Genomic DNA, 23,905 nt, shown 5'->3' on the forward strand with positions numbered 1-23,905 from the left:
CTCTCTGGTCTTGGCCATTGTGGAGAGGTTGGAGTCTGTTTGATTGAGTGTGTGGACAGATGTCTTTTATACAGGTAACGAGTTCAAACAGGTGCAGTTAATACAGGTAATGAGTGGAGAACAGGAGAGCTTCTTAATGAAAAACTAACAGATCTGTGAGAGCCAGAATTCTTACTGGTTGGTAGGTGATCAAATACTTATGTTATGCAATAAAATGCAAATTAATTATTTAAAAATCATACAATGTGATTTTCTAGATTTTTGTTTTAGATTCCGTCTCTCACAGTTGAAGTGTACCTATGATAAAAATTACAGACCTCTACATGCTTTGTAAGTAGGAAAACCTGCAAAATCGGCAGTGTCTGCCTTGATCTTTTGACATATAAGAAGTCTTTGTACCATTAAAACATCCTGCAAGTGTCATAGCTTAAAACATCCTCCTTATTATAAACAAATAATTTATTTCTTTAATTAAGCTCCAAAAATGGCTCGTTTTGATGTTGCAGGATCTGTGATCTTCACACAGGCAAATACATTTGCATATGCCAGAGCAAGACATCGACGAATAGACAGACATCATCACAGCAGAGGCCCCGCCCACTGGCGTCCAGTTGCTTAATGGCTGACATTTGCCTACACTTGAGTATTTGAGTCAGTCGACAACAGGAATTAGTCACTCAGTTTAAACAGCTTGTTTGTGTCTCTGTAAGGACTTCAAAATGATCCAGCATCTGAAACAAGTGGATGGTTTATTTTATTGGCGTCTCGGATCGCGTCGGAAGATTACATGTTTGTTCGGAGCATTTGGTTTGGTTTGGGAACGAGAGCTTGTCGAAAGATGAAGCAGCCGACTGTGTTGGATCTGACAGCAGCTGCATCACAAAAAGTATTTCATAATGCTTTAGCTGTAAATTATGTTATTTTTATAGATAATGTTTTACATGGATAAAAACACCTACTCGCGTGCAATAGCACTGCCAATCATGGCCGTTTACTGACCAGCCTTAAAGGAGCCGCCCTTAAAGACAGATCATTTCAGACAGAGAGTTACCCTGGAAATACAGAGTTCTCGCGAGAGCACAAGTTGAATTTGCTCAGCGAGTTTACTCTGGCGTCGAGTAATGATGCTCATTAAATATGCCCTTGTATCCGAGCTGCACCAATCACATCGGGTTATCTGATATAGGCGGGCCAGAGGCGAGATGACGACAGCGCTGCGACGTCGAAGTCATTAGTAAACATTGCAAGATGGCTATGGATGAACACCAGTTGTTTGAAACTGCTTTGGCCGCTACAATGAATGAGTTAGACTTGGCTTTTTATCTAAAAGAGAAACAGAAGGCGGCGCTCGAATCGTTCCTTTGCAAGAAGGACGTTTTTGCTGTTTTGCCGACCGGATACGGTAAGAGTCTAATCTACCAGTTAGCTCCGCTGGTAGCTAAGCATATGGGGCTTGTTGTGATTGGTCGTAGTGTTATCCAATTGCGTGCAGTGAGATTTTCAAATGCATGCTTGGTGCCGCCCCTCGAGCTGGTCGATTTTCATTAGTCGATGCCAGACCATTAATCTTTCAGATTTAGGTCTGGATTTCCAGGCTAACAGAAGGTCAGAATGAAGGTTGAAAATAATTGTTTTTCTGCATATATATTTGTTTTGTTTTCAATTAACATTAAAAGTGAACCTCAAGGAACATAGACATATATATATATATATATATATATATGTCTATGTTCCTTGAGGTTCACTTTTAATGTTAATAAATATATATATATATATTTAAATCCATGTAATGACCCTGTTAAACTAATTATTATTATTTATTGATTTTAAATCATGCTGATTTCAAACTTTTGAACGGTAGTGTATTTAAACTGAAATTAAAGTTGGAATAAACAAACATTAAAATAAACAAACTCTGGGATCCATGACTGGTCCTTGTTCTGGAATTTCATTATGCACAAATTAAGCATTGGATAAATCTATATAATTTCCACAAAATGCAGCTGTAATCATTATGATCGAAGCAGTGAAATGTTTAAAATGCAGATTTAATTTCCACAGCACTGCACTCATGTGTGCCGACACACAAAATGACCCTCTCTGGGATGCTTACATAAATCAGTCTAAACCGGCACAACATGGCTGCGCTCTACCTGAATCAACAGCAAAATAGAGTAACGCGAGGAACAGAATTAGACCAAGAGAACCACAGCGAAACAGGAATGAACAAGTTCATAGGAAATAAAACTCTAATTGGCCAAGTCTCTCTGGCAGACAGGTACCTGTATGCTGCCATTATCACGAAAAGGGAAAATAATGAGACGAAGACAAAAACAAACAAATCAGCAGAAGCAGCGCTGCAGGGCCGAAGCCGGCAAACGAAGAGGAAGAGAGATGAATGAAGAGATGGTGAACTGTGAGCTAAAGCAGAGCAGAGCCCGTGAGCAACGCAGGCTCTATGAGCGGTCTTCATTTGGATGAGAGGTGCCACAGGAAAGTGTGGGAGTGTTGGAGGAAAGCCAGTGAGAGAGAGAGCGATGCCTCCAGCATCTTTCATCTATCCTCTTAATGGACATGTTCTCCTCTCCTGCAGACCGGGACTCGGCTCTCCAACCACACACACACACGTATACAAACATGTACACGTTGCTTTGATGCTAGCAAAAAGGTGAGTTATACTCCACTAATTTGGACACATAAACAATTAAAGTAGTATTTAAAGCCAAAATAAATTATATTCTTAATTCATGTTTGTGCATGATTCAACCATGCACTTTAAGAATCGCAACATAACGCATGGTTAAAAGCACAACTATCTGACGCTTACGCAAGAATCAAATGAGAGGTCAGTGATTGTTGAGCTTTATCGAACAGCTTTCGCCTCCACAGAAAATATTCAAGTTTATATTTGAAAGTAGCAGAGGTAGAGAAAATTTAATTATAAGGAGAATAGTCTAAACGCATATGTTCATTCCTGTGACTGGTTGGAAAATGGAATGAATAATAAAGAAAATGTAAAGAAAATTTGGCTGGTTTTAAATCCTCAATTCAATCCCAAAAAAATAAAAAATAAATAAAATAAAATAAAATAAAATAAAATAAAATAAAATAAAATAAAATAAAATAAAATAAAATAAAATAAAATAAAATAAAATAAAATTAAATTAAATAAAATTAAATAGTGATTAAGAGGTACCCAGCATTTAATATGGAAGGTATAAATGTCAATTGGAACATTTATAAAAGTTGCAAATGTTATCTTCTCTTTTGAAAATACAGCTTTACTATTGGGAAAAAGACAAAATTGCTTGTTTTTAATTAAACAATGCAGAATACGGTTTCATTTAATTCAAAATATTTTCTAATAAGTTCACTAGCCATTAACAAGTAAAGCAAAACATTTTGGACCCTACGCGTAAGCGTTTGTACATTTTAACTACACACACAAAAACACTTTTTTAAGACTCTATATGCTTCACTATTGTTTTTTACAATAATATCTAAAGCTCAATATGACCATTAACAGTGAAGAGTGTTTCACTCATTCTCTTAGAAGAACACCTAAGATTCTCAGAGTTATTTCAAGTGGTTTAGCAACCACCTCTTTCTTATGAACTCTTTATAGTGATAAAGGATTATGGTTTCCTGGATACAATTTTCACAGACACGCAAGTCATATGATTTGTTACTTACCATAAAGGGAACATCACATGAGTGCAATGTTTTTTTTCTAGGTTGCTTAAGGGAAGGCTGGCGTTCAATAGTCAAGGCAATAAATCTGGTTTTGACATTATGGATAAATAACATTATTACTGTGCTAGATTTTTTTTATTAATAATAAGTAACCTAAAACATATTTACTAAAACATTTAGTAGACTCCACAAAAACCTATTAATAATAATGATCATAATAATAATAATAATAATAATAATAATAATAATAATAGAGACAATGCTGGACTAGATGGTGAATTTACAGGAAAAATACATTTAAAAATATTGCATTTACTGCAAAGCAGATGCAAGGAGAGAGAGAGTACCGCAGTGGTTGGCTTGGCCAGCACTAGCTAGGGGTTTTTAGCCAGATTAAACTCCGAGCGGCCACGTCTTCAAGACCATCCTAATAATGAAATATGTCAGAGCATATAAAGGAGTCTGGCGTAGGTAGAGCGTGCCAGAGGGAAGAGAGAAAAATGAGTGCGTCAGCAGAATAGCCTGCAGCTTGTCAATATCTATCGGATCCCACATCTGTAAAACTACACTCCAATCAGTCTTTCATGTATTTACCATTGTCCCTGACCCCTGAGAAGTATACAAAACAGTCGTGTGAAGACTATGCATGTAAATGTGTCTGTGTATGTTTTTTTATGCAGGCACATGCTGTGAGAGCCGCTAAATTGACTGTGTGCATGTGGTTTTGATTTTGATGCAATTTAGGATCCAATGCCATGTGTTTGAGTTTACGCGTACAGTACAACCACGATTGGGTTGTTATTGTGTGTGTGTGTGTACCGATCAAAAGTTTGGAAACATTACTATTTTTAATGTTTTTGAAAGAAGTCTCTTTAGCTCATCAAGGCTGCATTTATTTGATAAGAAAATACAGGAAAAAAACTGTAATATTGTGAAATATTATTACATTTTAAAATAATGGTTTTCTATTTTATTATACTTCAAAATGTAATTTATTCCTGTGATGCAAAGCTGAATTTTCAGCATCATTACTCCAGTCTTAAGTGTCACATGATCCTTCAGAAATCATTCTAATATGCTGATTTATGATCAATCTTGGAATCTTACTTATATTTTTATAATATAAAGCATAATATTTTATAATAAAATATTTTATAATATAAAAATTATATTTTTATAACCTGTGATACTTTTTTTCAGGATTCTTTGATTAATTAAAAGTTAAAAACTTTTTTTTTTTTTTTTTTAATAGAAATCTTTTGTAACAATATACACTACCGTTCAAAAGATTGAAATTTCAGTTGAATACATGTATGAATGAATACAAGGACGTGTTAAATTGATAAAAAGAGATAATAAAGATTTACATTGTAAGAAAATATTTCTATTTTGAATAAATTCTGTTCTTTTTAACTTTTTTAATTAATCAAAGAATCCTGAAAAAAGTACCAAAAAATATTAAGCAGCACAACTGTATCAAATCAGCATATTAGAATGATTTCTGAAGGATCATGTGACACTGAAGACTGGAGTAATGACTGATAAAAATTATATTTTAAAGTAAAACCATACTTTTTGTTAAGTAACTATAATCGTAATAATATTTCACAATATTACTGTTTTGTACTTTATTTTTGATCAATTACATGCAGACTTGATGAGCATAATAGTAAAAAATAGTAATGTTTCCAAACTTTTGACCGGTATTGTACACTGTATAAGTATAAAGCATAACAACGTAAACATTAACATCAGCAAAACTGAAAATGTTATATTCTGACATGTATTATTGTTGAACACGAGGGTTTTGGAAGAGAGTCTGTAGGTGTCTGTGGTCTAGCGGTCACTGCTTTCACTGTGTGTGTTTCCTCCACTAACTCAATCCCTCCTTGCAGCAACTCACTCTCTCACCTCAACTGACAAGACTTACAAATGGGCAGCAGTCGCCCTCCGTTTATCTTCATTTGACTTGGCTGAGACACAGCCACTGATCTGGGGTCAGATTACTGGCCTGTGAGTCAACTAACACAGCGCTTTACAGATCGCATGCTTGATCTTGGGCCAGCCTTGTAGCGTTTGACCATAAATGAGATGTTGGCTTTTAAAGCAGTATGATGGAACTGACATCGCAAGGCTGATAAACTCTACAACTTGGCAGAGGAATTGTTTACTGCAAGTATTGTTTATTAATAACATAATTACATATTGAACACGGGTGTCTTTTATCATATTTCTGTTGCTGCTGTTACACTTACACTTAAGGGGGTAAACAAAACTCCTTAACCGTGGTAAAATCATGTCCTTATGTGGCTTGTTTCTTTAATATGTGCTGCGTGTTTGTGTGTGTGTGTGTGTGTGTGTGTTCAAATTCTTACCGGGTCGCTGTCCTTGAATGGAGGCCATGTTACTCTCATCCGCCACTGAAACACACCAACATAAAACATCCATTCTTTAAATTCTCATTTGTGTCACATTAACAATTGTAAAGTTTATGTGTTACGGTAATACTTTTTAAACATTTGCACTTCTATTGTTAGCTGATTTTGTTGACATTAGCTTATAAACAGCTTCAAACTTCAAAGCTTAAACAAAACTTAGAAGGTTTTAACTTAAAGGTCTTCAAGCCTGGCCAAGCTGCCGTTCAGCTGGTTTAACTGGGAGGCAGATGGTTTCCCAGCCTGACCAGCTTAAACGTACCTAAAACCCTTCTAAAACCAGCCAACTGACAAACATAAGCCTTCAAGGAAACCAGATAAGACTAGCAAACCACCTCATGCTGGTTTAGGCTATTTAGCAGAGTTAAAGCCACAAAACTCCAATTTTTATATAGCCCTTAATAAAAGTAATTGTAATGGTTCACGCCTCAAATGAGTCCAAGCATAACTTGTAAAATGTATTATACCGAACCATTATAAGAACAAAACTTTAAAGGGGTCATGGTACATGCTCTTTTACAAGTTGATTGTACTGAAATGTGTGTTGGCAGTGCCTGTACACAACCATCATAAAATGATATAAATACATCCAGTGTTTTTTTTTATCTCCTTATATGTTTTCCCCTCTCTAAAATCAAGCCGTTCGACCTAGTGACGTCACACGGTCGGACGCCCCTCCCACGTTTTTTGATTGACAGCAGCGTTTCAACACAGACCCGCCCTCGCTCGTGAGCGAGCTGTCAATCATAGTCCGCGCGGACCGGCGCGCTCATTATTGATACGCTGGAGCACTGTCTATGAGCAGAATGGCGTCTAAGCGATTGTGGTGTTCTGTTCTTGGGTGTAATAAGGAACACAGCAGTCATTTTGATGTTCCTAAATCCGAACCGCTGAAGACGCAGTGGCTGAGTTTGTTTTCAAAGGGAATATTCCCCACGATCAACGTCAATGCTTTCATGTTTGCGCGAATCATTTCTTACCAAACGAGGTCAATATAAAGCTGGTTTTGCTAAGAAGCTGCTCCTGAGGATCGGTACCAACTATTCGTGTTCCTGCTGCACCTCCAGAATAACTGAAGTGAGTGTAATGTTTTATTAACCTTTATATTAATATTTATATTAATCTTTGCAAATTGCTTGCTGCACGCTTCACAATGAATGCGGCTGTTTACACTCAGGGTACATTACGGCATGTTTTCTATGTACGACGTTCTCAATATAATTCATAATCCCACGTTTATAATGAACAACGCGTTATGGTTATTGTGTTAGAAACGGTGTACGCACAGAACAGAGGGGCGGGGTGAGCAAAGCTCATTATCATTTAAAGACACATGCACGTAAACGGCGTGCTGAAAACAGAGCTGTTTTTGACCAGGTAAAATTAGTGTTTTCTTACAATACTAATGAGAATTTTTAATTAAAGTATATTACAAACTTTTAATTTAGACCCTAAAGAATCATATTAGCTTGTACAAAAATGGCATTATATGACCCCTTTAAAAAAAAAAACACAGAAACTGACTGAATAATACATTGGATTTGAAAAGATCTCTTCTCCTAAATTCTATTGGTAGCATATTATTTTACAGTCCTGTTCCGCATGTACATACTCTGTACTTATTATATTAATTACAATAACTGGGTTATAACTAGGTACTAACCCTGAACCTTCACCTAACCTTAACCCATGTAGTTACCTTATATGACCCAGTACTTTTTTAGGTAAGTACACATAAGTACATGTACTGTAAAATAAAGTGCAACCATTCTATCTTTTTCCACATGTGTGCTGGTGTATAGATGTAGCTCTCTCTGTCTCTCTCTCTGTCTGTCTGTCTCTCTGTCTGTCTCTCTCTCTGTCTGTCTCTCTCTCTGTCTGTCTCTCTCTCTCTCTCTGTCTCTCTCTCTCTCTCTGTCTCTCTCTCTCTCTGTCTCTCTCTCTCTCTGTCTCTCCCTCTCTCTGTCTCTCTCTCTCTCTCTGTCTCTCTCTCTCTGTCTCTGTCTCTCTCTCTCTGTCTCTCTAGTAGCCACACTTGGTTTTAATTAGGAAGAGCTGTGCAGGGCCAGTTACGCTTCTGTACAGCTGAGAACATCTGCCGTTTGCCTAAACACACACTACACACACTTGAACAGCTCGTGTTACATTGTGCACACATAGCAGAATTCATAACAAAGAAAAACAGGGTATTTATATATTTTTTTATTATAATTTTTTTATTTTTTACAGTGTACAGTATCCTCTACGGCAGTGGTTCTCAATTCCAGTCCTCGTGACCCACTGCTCTGCACATTTTGCATGTCTCTCTTATCTGACAGTTCATGGAGTCTCTCCTAATGAGCTGATGATCTGGTTCAGGTGTGTTAAATAAGGGAGACACACAAAATGTGCAGAGCAGTGGGTCACGAGGACTGGAATTGAGAACCACTGCTCTACGGAAGGTCTGTTCTGTGTGTATTTTTCTCAGCTATACTATCGTTAAAAAGTTTGGGATCAGTAAGATTTTATTGTCATCAAGACTGCATTTATTTGATTAAAAAAAATAAATAAAAAATAAATAAAATAAAAACACTAAAACATTAATATTGTGAAAAATTATTACAATTTAAAGCTGTTTTCCATTTTTATATTTTTAAATTTAATTTATTCCTGTGATCAAAGCTGAATTTCCAGCATCATTACTCCAGTCTCCACTGTCACATGATCCTTCAGAAATCATAATATGCTGCTCAACAAAAATATATTATTATTATTACTATTATATTTATTATTGAAAAGAGCTGTGCTGCTACATATTTTTAATACAAATTTCTTCGATGAATAGAAAGTTAAAAAGAACAGCATTAATTTGAACTAGAGATTTTTTGTAACATTAAAAATGTCTTTACTGTCTCTTTTGATCAATTGAATGCATCCTTGTTAAATAATATATATATTATATATATATATATATATATACAGTGCTATGCATAAGTTTAGACACCCATGCTAAAGTTGACTAAAAAGAGGAATAAAAAATCATCTTTTGGAAATTGAACTTAATGCCTTAATTTAAAAAATTAGGAAAAATCCAACCTTTAAGGACACCAATTTTCTTTGTGAATGAATAATGTATCGTAAATAAATAAATGTTCTTCCTTAAAATACAGGGTGCATAAGTTTGGACACCCCTATGTTAAATTCCCATAGAGCCAGGCAGATTTTTTTTTTTAAAGGCCAGTTACTTCATGGATCCAGGATACTATGCATCCTGATAAAGTTCCCTTGGCCTTTGGAATTAAAATAGCCCCACATCATCACATAGCCTTCACCATACCTAGAGATTGGCATGGGGTACTTTCCATAAGATCATCTCTCAATGCAAATCAAACTAGCTATTAGGCTAACTGAAATAAAACCATGCCAATCTCTAGGTATGGTGAAGGCTATGTGATGATGTGCAGCTATTTTAAATCCAAAGGCCAAGGGAACTTTATCACGATGGATAGTATCCTGGATCCATGAAGTAACTGGCCTTTAAAAATAAAAATCTGCCTGCCTCTATGGGAATTTAACATAGGGGTGTCCAAACTTATGCACCCTGTATTTTAAGGAAGAACATTTATTTATTTACGATACATTATTCATTCACAAAGAAAATTGGTGTCCTTAAAGGTTGGATTTTTCCTAATTTTTTAAATTAAGGCATTAAGTTCAGTTTCCAAAAGATGATTTTTTATTCCTCTTTTTAGTCAACTTTAGTATGGGTGTCTAAACTTATGCATAGCACTGTATATGTATAATAAAGACAGTAATATTATATTTTAAACAGTAATATATATTATAAAATAGATCTTTGCCTTTCATTTTGCCTCTCAAACAAATGTATCTTTTTTTAAGAAAGCTCTGATTTTTTTCCTAGAAAAAGGAAGTGCAGTGCATATGAGCGACTACATCTGTGCAAGCCATGATGACACATCGAAGACATTTACAGTAGCGCCCCGTGGAGGACAACAAGGAATTATTAGTGTGTGGGCCTGAGTGTGAGTGGTGAAAACGAGAAAGTGTGTGTCTGTGTGTGAGAGAGAGAGAGACTAATCCACACAAACAGGATTGAGCAGTGAAGAGCAGCTGCTGCCACAGGCATTGCACCATGGGATACAATAATGGGGTTTCATTACACTGCAATTTCTCTTAAATAAGCCTTTTCATCTTTTATGAGCTCAATTTCCCCAGCTGAGAAATAACACTGGAGGAGAAGCTTGTGCAAGCCGGTGTGGGTTTACACACGTGTGTGTACATATGGACATGTATGTGAGAGAACACAAAAAGGGCTGATGGGGGTAAAATAGGTACAGAAGAATAAAGCGGGGGAGGGGGATAATAGTTTGCCTTTGAATGCTTGAAAGTGCGTACAAATCTGGATTATCCACACTCAACATAGCACAGACACAATGTCACACTCATGCATGCAGAAAAACACATCCAAATATCACACACGAACAAGAAATAAAAAAATAAAAAATAAAAATCCTTCACAAGCACATTTATAAAAATTTATTATATATTTAGCTGTGTTTGCCAAATCAAGCAGCCACCCTGAACAACCTAGCAACAATCCTGAAAGCCCTAGCAACCACTCTGAATATCCCAGTAACCACCCAGAAAACCACAGCAACATGCAGAATGCCCTAGAAACCACCCAAAACACCACAGCACCCAGAATCCTCTAGTAATGCCTTTGCTACCAACCACCCGAAACCCCTTAGCAACACCCAAGCAGCAACACTGAACATCTCGGCAACAACAAAAACACCCTAGCAACATGCAGAACACCCTTGCAACCACCCAAAACCACCTTTGCAAAACACCCTGCCAATGTGGTAACCACTCAAAACACCAAAGCAACACCCAGAACACTCTGGGAATACCTTAGCTACCAACCCAAACACTCTAGCAACCACCCAAAACACCAAAACAATGCCCTAGCAGCAATTCTTAAAATCTTAGCAACACCAAAACACCAAAGCAACACTCAGAACACCCCAGGAATGCCTCAGCTACCAACCCAAACACTCTAGCAACCATCTAGAATTCCCTAGCAACACCCTAGCAGCAACCCTGAACATCCTAGCAACACTTAAAACACCCTACCAACGTGCCGAACACTCTGGTAACCACTCAAAACACCAAAGCAAAGCAACACCCAGAACACTCTAGGAATACCTTAGCTACCAACCCAAACACTCTAGCAACTACCCAAAACACCAAAACAATGCCCTAGCAGCAATCCTTAAAATCTTAGCAACACCAAAACACCCTAGCAACATGCAGAACACCTTTGCAACCACCCAAAACACCAAAGCAACACTCAGAACTCTCCAGGAATGCCACAGCTACCAACCCAAACACTCTAGCAACCATCTAGAATTCCCTAGCAACAGTTAAAACACAATAGCAATGTGCAGAACACCCTTGCAACCACTCAAAGCACCACTGCAACACGCAGAACCCTTTAGGAACGCCTTGGCCTACAACCCAAACACTCTAGCAACCACCCAAAACACCAAAGCAACACTCAGAACTCTCCAGGAATGCCACAGCTACCAACCCAAACACTCTAGCAACCATCTAGAATTCCCTAGCAACATTTAAAACACAATAGCAATGTGCAGAACACCCTTGCAACCACTCAAAACACCACAGCAACACCCAGAACACTCTAGGAATACCTTAGCTACCAACCCAAACACTCTAGCAACCACCCAAAACACCACAGCAACACCCAGAACACTCTAGGAATACCTTAGCTACCAACCCAAACACTCTAGCAACCACCCAAAACACCAAAACAAAGCCCTAGCAGCAATTCTTAAAATCTTAGCAACACCAAAACACCCTAGCAACATGCAGAACACCTTTGCAACCACCCAAAACACCAAAGCAACACTCAGAACTCTCCAGGAATGCCACAGCTACCAACCCAAACACTCTAGCAACCATCTAGAATTCCCTAGCAACAGTTAAAACACAATAGCAATGTGCAGAACACCCTTGCAACCACTCAAAGCACCACTGCAACACGCAGAACCCTTTAGGAACGCCTTGGCCTACAACCCAAACACTCTAGCAACCACCCAAAACACCAAAGCAACACTCAGAACTCTCCAGGAATGCCACAGCTACCAACCCAAACACTCTAGCAACCATCTAGAATTCCCTAGCAACATTTAAAACACAATAGCAATGTGCAGAACACCCTTGCAACCACTCAAAACACCACAGCAACACCCAGAACACTCTAGGAATACCTTAGCTACCAACCCAAACACTCTAGCAACCACCCAAAACACCACAGCAACACCCAGAACACTCTAGGAATACCTTAGCTACCAACCCAAACACTCTAGCAACCACCCAAAACACCAAAACAAAGCCCTAGCAGCAATTCTTAAAATCTTAGCAACACCAAAACACCCTAGCAACATGCAGAACACCTTTGCAACCACCCAAAACATCAAAGCAACACTCAGAACTCTCCAGGAATGCCACAGCTACCAACCCAAACACTCTAGCAACCATCTAGAATTCCCTAGCAGCAACCCTGAACATCCTAGCAACATTTAAAACACAATAGCAATGTGCAGAACACCCTTGCAACCACTCAAAACACCACAGCAACACCCAGAACACTCTAGGAATACCTTAGCTACCAACCCAAACACTCTAGCAACCACCCAAAACACCAAAACAAAGCCCTAGCAGCAATTCTTAAAATCTTAGCAACACCAAAACACCCTAGCAACATGCAGAACACCTTTGCAACCACCCAAAACATCAAAGCAACACTCAGAACTCTCCAGGAATGCCACAGCTACCAACCCAAACACTCTAGCAACCATCTAGAATTCCCTAGCAGCAACCCTGAACATCCTAGCAACATTTAAAACACAATAGCAATGTGCAGAACACCCTTGCAACCACTCAAAACACCACAGCAACACCCAGAACACTCTAGGAATACCTTAGCTACCAACCCAAACACTCTAGCAACCACCCAAAACACCACAGCAACACCCAGAACACTCTAGGAATACCTTAGCTACCAACCCAAATACTCTAGCAACCACCCAAAACACCAAAACAAAGCCCTAGCAGCAATTCTTAAAATCTTAGCAACACCAAAACACTCTAGCAACATGCAGAACACCCTTGCAACCACCCAAAACACCAAAGCAACACTCAGAACTCTCCAGGAATGCCACAGCTACCAACCCAAACACTCTAGCAACCATCTAGAATTCCCTAGCAACAGTTAAAACACAATAGCAATGTGCAGAACACCCTTGCAACCACTCAAAGCACCACTGCAACACGCAGAACCCTTTAGGAACGCCTTGGCCTACAACCCAAACACTCTAGGCAACTATCTAGAATCGCATAGCAACAATGCCTAAAGCCTAGAACTTTGTTGCTTGTGCTTGTGCCGAATTCCCTATCAAAACACCCGAAACACCACAGCAACACCCAGTGCCTTCTAGCGATCCACTCAGAACCTCTGTTTAGGACCACTGTGACCTGGCATCCAGCCACATCAGTTCAGCATTAAATGTGGGTTTTTCATTAAAATGTTCTGCAGAAAAATTAAAAACAGTTATAGGCTACATATTCCGATAAAACCCCATTTGGCTAGTGTATTGCACTTTTGCATAACAGTAAAGGTAAATGGCCTGAAAGCAATCAGCAAATGAGAAATTAAGAGCATTTTCACATGAACTCCTGCCCAGAAAAACACATACAGCTGCTAATGATGCGACTGGCAGGATAAAGCTCTTTCTGAGAGACTCGAGCCGAGCCAAAACTCCAGCCAAATCTTTCATAGGGATCACGCTTGACTGAAGAAAACCTTTGTCTTTCAACGTTTCGCAATATCACAGAGGAAAACATTAGCCAGACTGAAATTAAGCATCTTGAGGACAAGAAAAGTGGACCCTTGGGTGATGGATATATTACCTTAAAGGTTTGCAGAATGCTTGTAATTTACAATGAATAAATATGCTGGCTATTTTTGTATTTGGATATAAATGACCTGTATTACTCTGACAGCGGTTAATGCTAGAGTAAGTGTCTGAAATTGCTCTCAACTTCAGTCGCATTACAGATGACCCTGACTGGAAATCCATTACCCAAAAACCCTCCAAAAACAATCCCTTTGATGGTAATCGTTTTTGGAATTTTGCATGCATTTTACAGCTTTATCTAAGACTCGAAATTTAAAACTTTAAATAATTTAGTTTAAACAAAATATAAGCAACCACATCTATGCACCCTAATGATTCTACATTGATGCACTTTTTTTGTTAAATTATTATTAATATGTAGCTTTAATAAATAATCTTTTTTTTTTAATTACTATGGTTTTATTTTTAATGTTAAATGAAAAAAGAAATATGAAATAAAGAAATATGAAAAATATTCTAAACATGTGTGATCTAAAAATTATAAAAGTTATAATCATTTTTAGTGAATGACCTAATGCTGATGCCTATGTAACAATATGATTATGTAAGTCTTTAAAAAGGACATTTTTAAAGACTTACATGTATTCAGTTTAAAACTACATAAATAGTGTATATATTCATTTAAATATAAATAAAAAAGGACAAAAAGAAATGGAAAAAAAAGGTCAAAGACAAGGACAAAAAGAAACAGCAACTGAACCACAGGACACAAAGCCTACACAGAAAAATTGAAAGAGTAACTTAAAGAACAAAACGAAAAAGTGAGAGAGAAAGATAAAGAAATAAATAGAGGGGAAAAGGTCTGGATGGAGGATAAAAGATGGCAGCAAAGCAAGACACTATGAGATGTGGGTAATGAAAACCAATCAGCTTTCAGCAGCGAGGAGATTAGCGCAGTGGCAGTGGCGCTGAAGCCAATACTCCACCCTAATGAAATGTAATTGGAAACGGGCGAAAACTTCCCATTGTGGAGCACAGAAATATCCCTCATGTTTCCGGAGCCGGTGGAAAAGAGAGAGGATAAGTTATCGGGGTCATCCATGGCGAATACTGGGAAATGTGTAGCTACAGGGCTTTATTTTGCACTGAAGGCAATCGGTTTCCACTATGTTATACAGAGAAATACAGACCAAAACCTTAAAAAGTCTCAGTATAACCTTTAGGGTTTTTCTATAAGGCTTTAAGAACAGTTGCAACACTGTAACACACACCATTTCACTTTAAAAACCTGCGTCTTATTGACCAACCTGACACAATCTAAGTTAACCAAGCGATAAATGCACAGAAGTAGCACTTCAAGTCATTGTCAGGGTGCAGTCTGAACAGTCCCAGTATAGTATGCTAGATTGTGGTAGTTTGCTCCATCCTAGCACTCAAAACCAGTCTGTAAGATGGGGAATTGCTGATTTTGTGTATATATATATTTGTACTGGACAGCCTTGCTTAATTGAGTTGTGTGTTAAAACTATGTCCACAAGATGTAGTTCATTTTATCCGGACATTATTCTGTGGGTAGTTTCTGGTAGATGTGGTGTATGTGTGTGTTTCCATACCTAAATCCATGCTCTTAGAGGACCTGTTGCTGGAGTAATCTGGGAGTTTCTGTCGTTGAGGGTATTGTTGGTTGTTGGGGTTGTTCACATAGGAAACAGGCTCAATTTCAGCCCTACAAGACAGATTAAAAAAAAAACTTCTTGATGGCAATGCTAATTGCTTTTCACAATTCAGTTTGGTTGATCTAATATCTAAGCAACATCCTGTAATGCGGTAGTATAACAGTTTAAAACATAAAATACAAAAGTTTGGGAATTAAAAGTTTCTGAATGAAGCCTCTGATGTTCACCAAGGCTGCATTTATTTGATCAAAATACACTAAAAATAGTAATATTATGAAATACTATTACAATTTAAAATAACTGTTTTATATTTGTAATGTAATTTACTCTAATCTAATTTTCAGCATCATTACTCCAGTCTTCAGTGTCACATGATCCTTCAGAAATGATAATATGCTGATTTGCTGCTCAAGAAACATTTCTGATTATTATTATCAATGTTAAAAACAGCTGTGCTGCTTCAGTTTAAAAGAACAGCATTTATTTGAAACAGAAACTTTATAAATGTCTTTACAGTCAATTTTGATCAATTTGATGCATCCTTGCTGCATAAAAGTATTAACAATCAAAATTAATTTAATTTCTGTCCACCATTTTGTGTGTGTGTGTGTGTGTGTGTGTGTGTGTGTGTGTGTGTGTGTGTGTGTGTGTAAGTATACAAGTAAATAAGAATATGTAAGTGGATAAAATTAGGTATTTGAACTAATATTTGATGGCACAACTAGATAAATGGCATAAATAATTATTCTACATGGTATCATTGTGTTCAAGTCTTTGAAATAAGCCTTCAGGATACTGAGCGTTGATCAAAGTACCAGATTATCTGGCTTCATGATAAGAGAACTCAAAGAAATTCTATGAACTACGGTTATTATCTCTGATGTTATTCTGAGCTCTATAACTAACCGATCTTGTTGGTGTTTGTGCAGGAGGTTTGTTTCCAGCAGGTCCTGATCAGAAGGCGGAGGGGGGAAATCATCTTCATCGTAGTCCTCCTCCGGCAGTTCCTGTCTGTCGCCATGGGATCTGTGTGGAGCTGTTTGGAAATATGAGATTTAATGTTATATACCATTATTAGAGCTGATGTCCATCACACAAAGCCATTGTATGGAGTCAGAAGATTTGTGTTTTTTGTCAGTTTTAGAGCTCAACAGCCGTAGTTCACTTCTATTGTATGAAAAAGCAATGTGCGACCTGACTAACATGTCCTTTTGCATTCCACTGAGAAATATAAAGTCATACAGGTTTGAAATGACACGAGGGCGAGTTATTTCTTTCTGAAAAACTGAAAATCCTGCCATTATGAGGAATAAGACACACTTGACCAGGTTCACTCAGTTGTGAATCATGTGAGAAAAACACACACGGCTGTGTTTGAGACCCTCTCAATGACCACACTACACACCACACTAACATTGAAATATCTCCATTACTGCTCAATGTTCTGCACTACTGTCTCAGTTTCTTCCACCATTTAGACATTTATCATATCGTGAGTACAGAGTGACTGTCATATGCAGTGACATGAAATATTAATGCTGGTAAAAACACGTGATTAAAAACTATACCTTGTTAAAACTCAACAAAATGGCATTTTTACGAGTTCTGTTTGAATGTTTGTTTTTTTTTCAGATTTGACCAAATCTAACTGAAACAAGCATGGAAAGTAATCTGAATTTAAAATGAGATGCGTGTAAATATCACATCCCTCTTTGTGCGACTAAAGTACAGTCACATACTTTGACGGACAAGAGACGCTAATCAGTAAACAATGGTTTCCAAAAAACATGGAAAAAGCCTTTTGTGTTGGCACAGCAACTCTCTGGAGAGCGCGGGGAAAGAATAGTGTGAATTTAAAACAGTTTGTTATCCGTTCTCGAGCGCTCGGCACAATTGCGAGTATGCTAATAAGGCCCACTTAGAATCCATTTCATCAGCTTAATGATTTCAAGGTCAGGCCGCGTTGCATAAAAACGGAAGGGAATGTAGCAAAAATATCGTCATTGGCTTTTTCATCCCTATTGATGAGATGGGCAGATTTCCAACTTGTATAAGTCGAAAAAGCTAATGGAAAGCTACGCTGGCATGGAAAATGAGGCGGCAGAGAAAATGAACTCATTTGGTACTCTTACAGAGGAGCAAAGCTCTCTTCACTTGGTGTTGATGATGAACGCATGCTTTCTATTGCTGAGCACTGATCAATTTCTTTTGTTTCTTTAACAGTGAGAGAATTTAGATGAAAGCACTTAACATTATATAAAAGCAATTACTTTTGTCATTTGGTGTGCTGTTAAAAATGCACTCAATAAGTGAAGGTGCATTCACACAGAACGTGATTTGGCGAGCACCACCAAAGCGATCGTGCGAAACAATGTGATCCGTCACATGATCCAGTTGGAAACCTCAGATGTCTAGGAAGCCCAGTAAGAACCAGAGCATGTGCGCGAAGCGGAGCGGTGTGACGCTTAATATTTCACTCCAGTGCCAGTGCACTACCTTCAATCGCTCAAGCAAACGTTCATTCGTCTTTCTGTTTGTGATGAACTTCGTAAATATCTCATTACAGTAGGCCTATAGATAACGGTTATGATATGTGTGGCTTTAAAGCAATTTCGTATAAATGGTATAAATTGAGGTGACATGACTGGAGTGGCGAATTGAGCTCGTGCTGTTTTCTCACCGCTGTTGTTGTTGTTTTTGTTTTGTGTTTATTTTGTTATTGAGAGGAAAGTGTGCAGCACATCAGAAATCAGAAATCAGAAATCAGAAATCAGAAAGAGCTTTATTGCCAAGTGTGCTTGCACCCACAAGGAATTTTTCTTGGTACTGAAGCTTCCAGTGCACATATACAAATACAAATACAACAAGAACATAGTAATACAAATTCTAAGAATGAAAATATATAAAAAATAAATAAAAATAGTATAAAAGTAAAAAAGTAGGGTCACAGTTGGGTTTAGTCTGAATAAACATTTACAGATTATGAACATATTTACAGTATTTTGAGTAGTATGAATAATATAAATATCACCTGAATTAGAGAATATTACACTAGACAGTGGGAGTCTAGCGCATGTTACAGATTATAAACATATTTACAGTATTTGAGTAGTATGAATAATAAGATATAAATATCACCTGAGTTTATTGCACTAGACAGTGGGAGTATTGCACTTACAGGCATATGCTTTGGGGGGCATGTTAAGTGTTCAGAAGGGAAATGGCCTGTGGAAAGAAACTGTTCCTGTGCCTGGATGTTCTTGTGGCCAGTGATCTGTGTCGCCGTCCTGACGGTAACAGTTCAAACAGGGGATGTCCAGGGTGAGTGGAGTCTGTGATGATTTTACCTGCTCTCTTCCTCACTCTGGAAGAGTACAGGTCCTGGAGGGTTGGCAGGGGGGCACCAATAATCCTCTCTGCAGTCCGGACTGTCCGTTGTAGTCTCCTGATGTCCGATTTGGTAGCTGAACCAAACCAGACAGTGATGGAAGTGCTTAAAACAGACTCAATGACGGCTGAGTAGAACTGGATCAGCAGCTCCTGTGGCAGATTGAACTTCTTCAGCTGGCGAAGGAAGTACAGTCTCTGCTGGGCCTTTTTCACAATGGAGTCAATGTGATTTGCCCACTTCAGGTCCTGGGAGATGGTAGAGCCCAGGAACCTGAATGACTCCACTGCTTCCACAGTGCTGTTCATGATGGTGAGAGGGGGGAGTGCTGGGGTGTTTCTCCTGAAGTCCACGATCATCTCCACTGTTTTGAGTGTGTTCAGCTCAAGGTTGTTATAACTGCACCAGACAGCCAGCTGTTCAACCCCCAGTCTGTAAGCAGACTCGTCACCATTTTGGATGAGACCGATGACAGTGGTGTCGTCTGCAAATTTCAGGAGCTTGACAGAGGGGTCTTTAGAAGTGCAGTCATTAGTATACAGGGAGAAGAGCAGTGGGGAGAGAACGCACCCTTGGGGGGCACCAGTGCTGATGGTGAGGGTCCTGGATGTGAGTTTACCCAGTCTCACTAGCTGCTGCCGGTCCGTCAGGAAGCTGGAGATCCACTGACAGATTGTGGATGGCATGGAGAGCTGAGTCAGTTTGGCTGTGAGAAGATCAGGGATGATGGTATTGAAGGCCGAACTGAAGTCCACAAATAAGATCCGTGCATAAGTCCCAGGTCTGTCAAGATGTTGCAGGATATAGTGCAGTCCCATGTTGACTGCATCATCCACAGACCTGTTTGCTCTGTAAGCAAACTGAAGGGGATCCATCAGGGGTCCAGTGATGTCCTTCAGGTGGGCCAACACCAGTCTTTCAAACGACTTCATGACCACAGACGTGAGAGCGACAGGTCTGTAGTCATTAAGTCCAGTGATTTTTGTTTTTTTGGGAACCGGAATGATAGTGGAGCGTTTGAAGCAGCAGGGAACTTCACACTGCTCCAATGATCTGTTGAAGATCTGCGTGAAGACTGGGGCCAGTTGGTCAGCACAGGCTTTTAGACAAGCAGATGAGATGCCGTCTGGGCCTGAAGCTTTCCTAGTCTTCTGTTTTTTGAAGACTCTGCTCACGTCCTCCACACAGACCTTAAGCTCAGGTTGGATGGCAGAAGGGGGGAGGAGAGGGGTTGCAGGAGGTGATGGTGGATGTGTGAAGTGCACATCAGGGCGGGTGTGAGGTGTGAGTCTGGGCTTATCAAACCTGCAATAGAATGCATTGAGAGTGTCAGCCAGTTGTTGATTCTCCACAGATGGGGGGGATGGTGACTTGTAGTTGGTGATGTTCCTCAGGCCTCTCCAGACTGATGCCGGGTCGTTGGCTGAAAACTGGTTTTTCAGCTTTTCAGAGTAGCTTCTTTTAGCAACTCTGATCTCCTTTGTCAGTTTGTTTCTGGCCTGGTTATACAAGATTTTATCCCCACTTCTGTAAGCATCCTCTTTGGCATGACGAAGCTGTTTGAGTTTCCCAGTAAACCATGGTTTATCATTAGTGAATGATAAGAATGTCCTGGTAGGAATGCATGTATCCTCACAGAAACTGATATATGATGTTACAGTATCTGTGAGCTCATCCAGATCGGTGGCTGCAGCTTCAAAAACAGTCCAATCAGTGCAATCGAAGCAGGCCTGGAGATCCTGCTCTGCTTCGTTGGTCCATCTTTTTACAGTCCTTAATACAGGTTTAGCTGATTTCAGTTTCTGCCTGTAGGTCGGTATAAGATGAACCAAACAGTGATCAGAGAGCCCCAAAGCTGCCCGTGGGACGGAGTGATACGCATTCTTTATCGTGGTGTAACAGTGGTCCAATATATTACTGTCTCTGGTAGGACATGTAACATGCTGTCTGTATTTTGGCAGTTCACGGGAGAGATTTGCTTTGTTAAAATCCCCAAGAATGATTAAAAGAGAGTCTGGGTACCTTTGTTCCATTTCAGCTATATGTTCAGCCAGCTGTTGTAGCGCCGCGCTCACACACGCGTCTGGAGGAATGTAAACATTCGCGAGAATGAATGAGGAAAACTCCCGCGGCGAGTAGAAAGGTTTACAGTTTATGAAATGCGCCTCTAAATTAGGAGAGCACATCTTCTTCAGTGTTGTTACATCTGAACACCAACTTTCGTTAATGTAGAAACACAATCCACCACCTCTCGTTTTCCCCGTTAGTTCCGCGATGCGATCCGCTCGGAACAGCTGGAAGCCCGGCAGATGTAGTGCGTTGTCCGGTATGGCTTCACTCAGCCAGGTTTCAGTGAAGCACAGAGCAGCGGAGTTTAAAAAATCCTTGTTAGTGCGGGTGAGGAGAAGAAGTTCGTCCATTTTGTTAGGAAGAGATCGGAGATTCGCAAGATGAATACTGGGTAGTGCAGTGCGGAGGCCGCGCTCGCGGAGTTTAACCAGCGCGCCGGCGCGCTTCCCGCGTTTGCGTCTGACCGCACGTTTTAACAACACCGCTGCGCCTCCAACGAGAATGTCCAGTAAAACGTCTGAGTAATCAAAATCTGTAAAAAACTTGTCTGGTGTGTGTTTCCTAATGTCCAGAAGTTCGTCTTTGGTGAAACTGATAGGAAAAGAATGACTAAACGCAGAACAAACGAACAAAAACAACACAATGACTGGAGAGCTCCACACCGAGGCAGCCATCCGCGGCGCCATCTTGATCTAGATCCCAGCATGAGTCACATATTTACATATGTGACTCATGCTGGAAAACTTTGTCGTAATGCGCATGGACTAATTACAAGCTCCAGGCAAAACAAGTGAAAAATGATTTGAGGTTCACAAAAATGTGTTAGGACCTTGTCTAGTGATCCCAATGCTCCAAATAGTAATTAAACATCTAAAAGTATCTTTATTTATAAGTTTTTTTTCCCTTTGTTCATGAAAAATGGCATTTTTCTCTGCTTTCTTCATGACGACTGTACTTCCCCCGTCTGCACAAGTTTGGTATCGGTTTATAGCGCAAATTCCAACTTTGTGAGTATTCATAGCAAATTCTCGATGGCATGAGTCTGAACCAATGAAATGTGATGTTTAAACTCATGCTGATGTAAACAAAACGATCTTACTCGCGCTGACTGACAGATCCGAAGCGAGCGCACAAAGACGCCTCAGACAGCACGCGATCCTGATATACACAGCCTACAGAGAAAAACAGTTTTTAAAAATATCTGTTTTGGCGAGTATTCACGCAAACATTAGGCTATCTGTTATGTCTTAAAGTGGATATTATATTAGATCTGTGCGGTACAGTAGGTCTTAATATATAGGCTGTCTGTTTCATTCATGTTAATCAAACAATTGTGGTATCATGGGGGAAAAAAAAGTTGAATAAATCTTTTTCCTATAGATATTTGGGTTTGACTTGGTTTTGCAAAATTTGGTGTTATTACCAGGGATTTTAAGTTACAGTATGGTTGCTAGGTGATTTTGTTCTGGAACCTTCTAACTTGATTTTTCTCAAAACTGCTACACCTGTTTGAAGTCGATAGAGTCAACAATCATGTTTTGTCTGATTCCAACAAATCATACATCATTTTGAAGGTTTTTTTAATAGGGAGCGTGAAATTAAATTCGCTCAAAATGTGCTCATTGCGACTCATTTTTCCAGCACGGGTCACATATTCATCTAAACGACGCTCTCATCAGTAGACGGCATCGGTATGTTTGTTAACAATATATTGTTTCAACAGTATTTCAAACTTTTTACCCCTAAGCAAAGAACGAAAAAGAACTTCACTGTGAGTTTATCACAAAATTAATCTTTGCTTCTCCACACACCCCTTCAATTTCTTCTCCTTCGTTTTAAATTTAGATGTTTACTTTGCATTTATGCATAAGGATCGCAACTTAATTAAAACAATATTTGAACTCCATAACCTTAGAGCTATTGCTTATTTCACATATTCTCAAACTAGCATATCACAAAGGGCATTCTGGGTTGAGCGAGCGGCCCTGAGCGGAATCTTCAGAAAGGCGCCCTGGAGGAAATATTACCACTCTCCTCACATGCTCTGGTAGGAACTAACAGTACAGCAACTTTCTGTGACCTCCAGCGATTTAATCAATGCATGTGAGGCTTATGAGCACTTACCAGGAGCAGCTTCGTACATACGGCTGTTCGCTGTGGATGGTGGTATGGAACTGTTGGTGTAGTTGCTGTTAGGCTGATGATGAACAGGTGAGTCGTTTCTAGGGAGAGATTGACTGTCTTCCTGAATTTCCTAGAAGAGAGCGAAAAATTTTTGAGAATTAATTTTAGAAAATTAATAGACTTATACAAAACAATGATCTGGAAGATGCTAACGGGGAGAAAGGCTTGACAACAAACACAGACATTTGTAAAGCATGGTGACCAACTTCCATATCTGTTCCATGTTGGGCTCATGCTGTCAGACTGTCAACAAGAGGAAACTTGCCATGCAGTACAATAAAACAAGGTAAAGGAATTGGAGTTCACTCAAAAATGGTTTACTTACTCTCAACTTACCCTCACATGAATGCATGAAATGTATTGAAATTTACATTCAAGTATATTCAAATATGGAGTGCAAGACTGGAAAAAAACTGGAAGAGAGGGCAACTCTCAGAGAGAAGTCTCACCTCAGAATCATCCTAATCTACATCTCTTTCCCTCTTCCCCCATTCCTTCTCTCTCATGCTGAGATCACCA

At 39.1% G+C, this 23,905-nt stretch overlaps 1 protein-coding gene across 2 annotated transcripts in view; it reads right to left on the bottom strand.

The window, feature by feature from the left end:
• Positions 1–23,905, bottom strand: part of pard3ba (par-3 family cell polarity regulator beta a) — a 174,004-nt gene that overhangs the window by 53,961 nt on the left and 96,138 nt on the right. For both annotated transcript variants that reach the window (XM_084403120.1, XM_084403119.1), the window contains exons 13-16: positions 23,327–23,456; positions 16,651–16,780; positions 15,682–15,794; positions 6,069–6,113 (exon numbers count right to left, since the gene is read on the bottom strand). In XM_084403120.1, coding sequence (XP_084259246.1) covers positions 6,069–6,113; positions 15,682–15,794; positions 16,651–16,780; positions 23,327–23,456 — 418 coding nt within the window. The remainder of the gene's footprint in view (positions 1–6,068; positions 6,114–15,681; positions 15,795–16,650; positions 16,781–23,326; positions 23,457–23,905) is intronic.

This window comes from Rutilus rutilus (genome assembly GCF_951802725.1).
Source record: "Rutilus rutilus genome assembly, chromosome: 2".
Lineage (NCBI taxonomy): Eukaryota > Metazoa > Chordata > Actinopteri > Cypriniformes > Leuciscidae > Rutilus > Rutilus rutilus.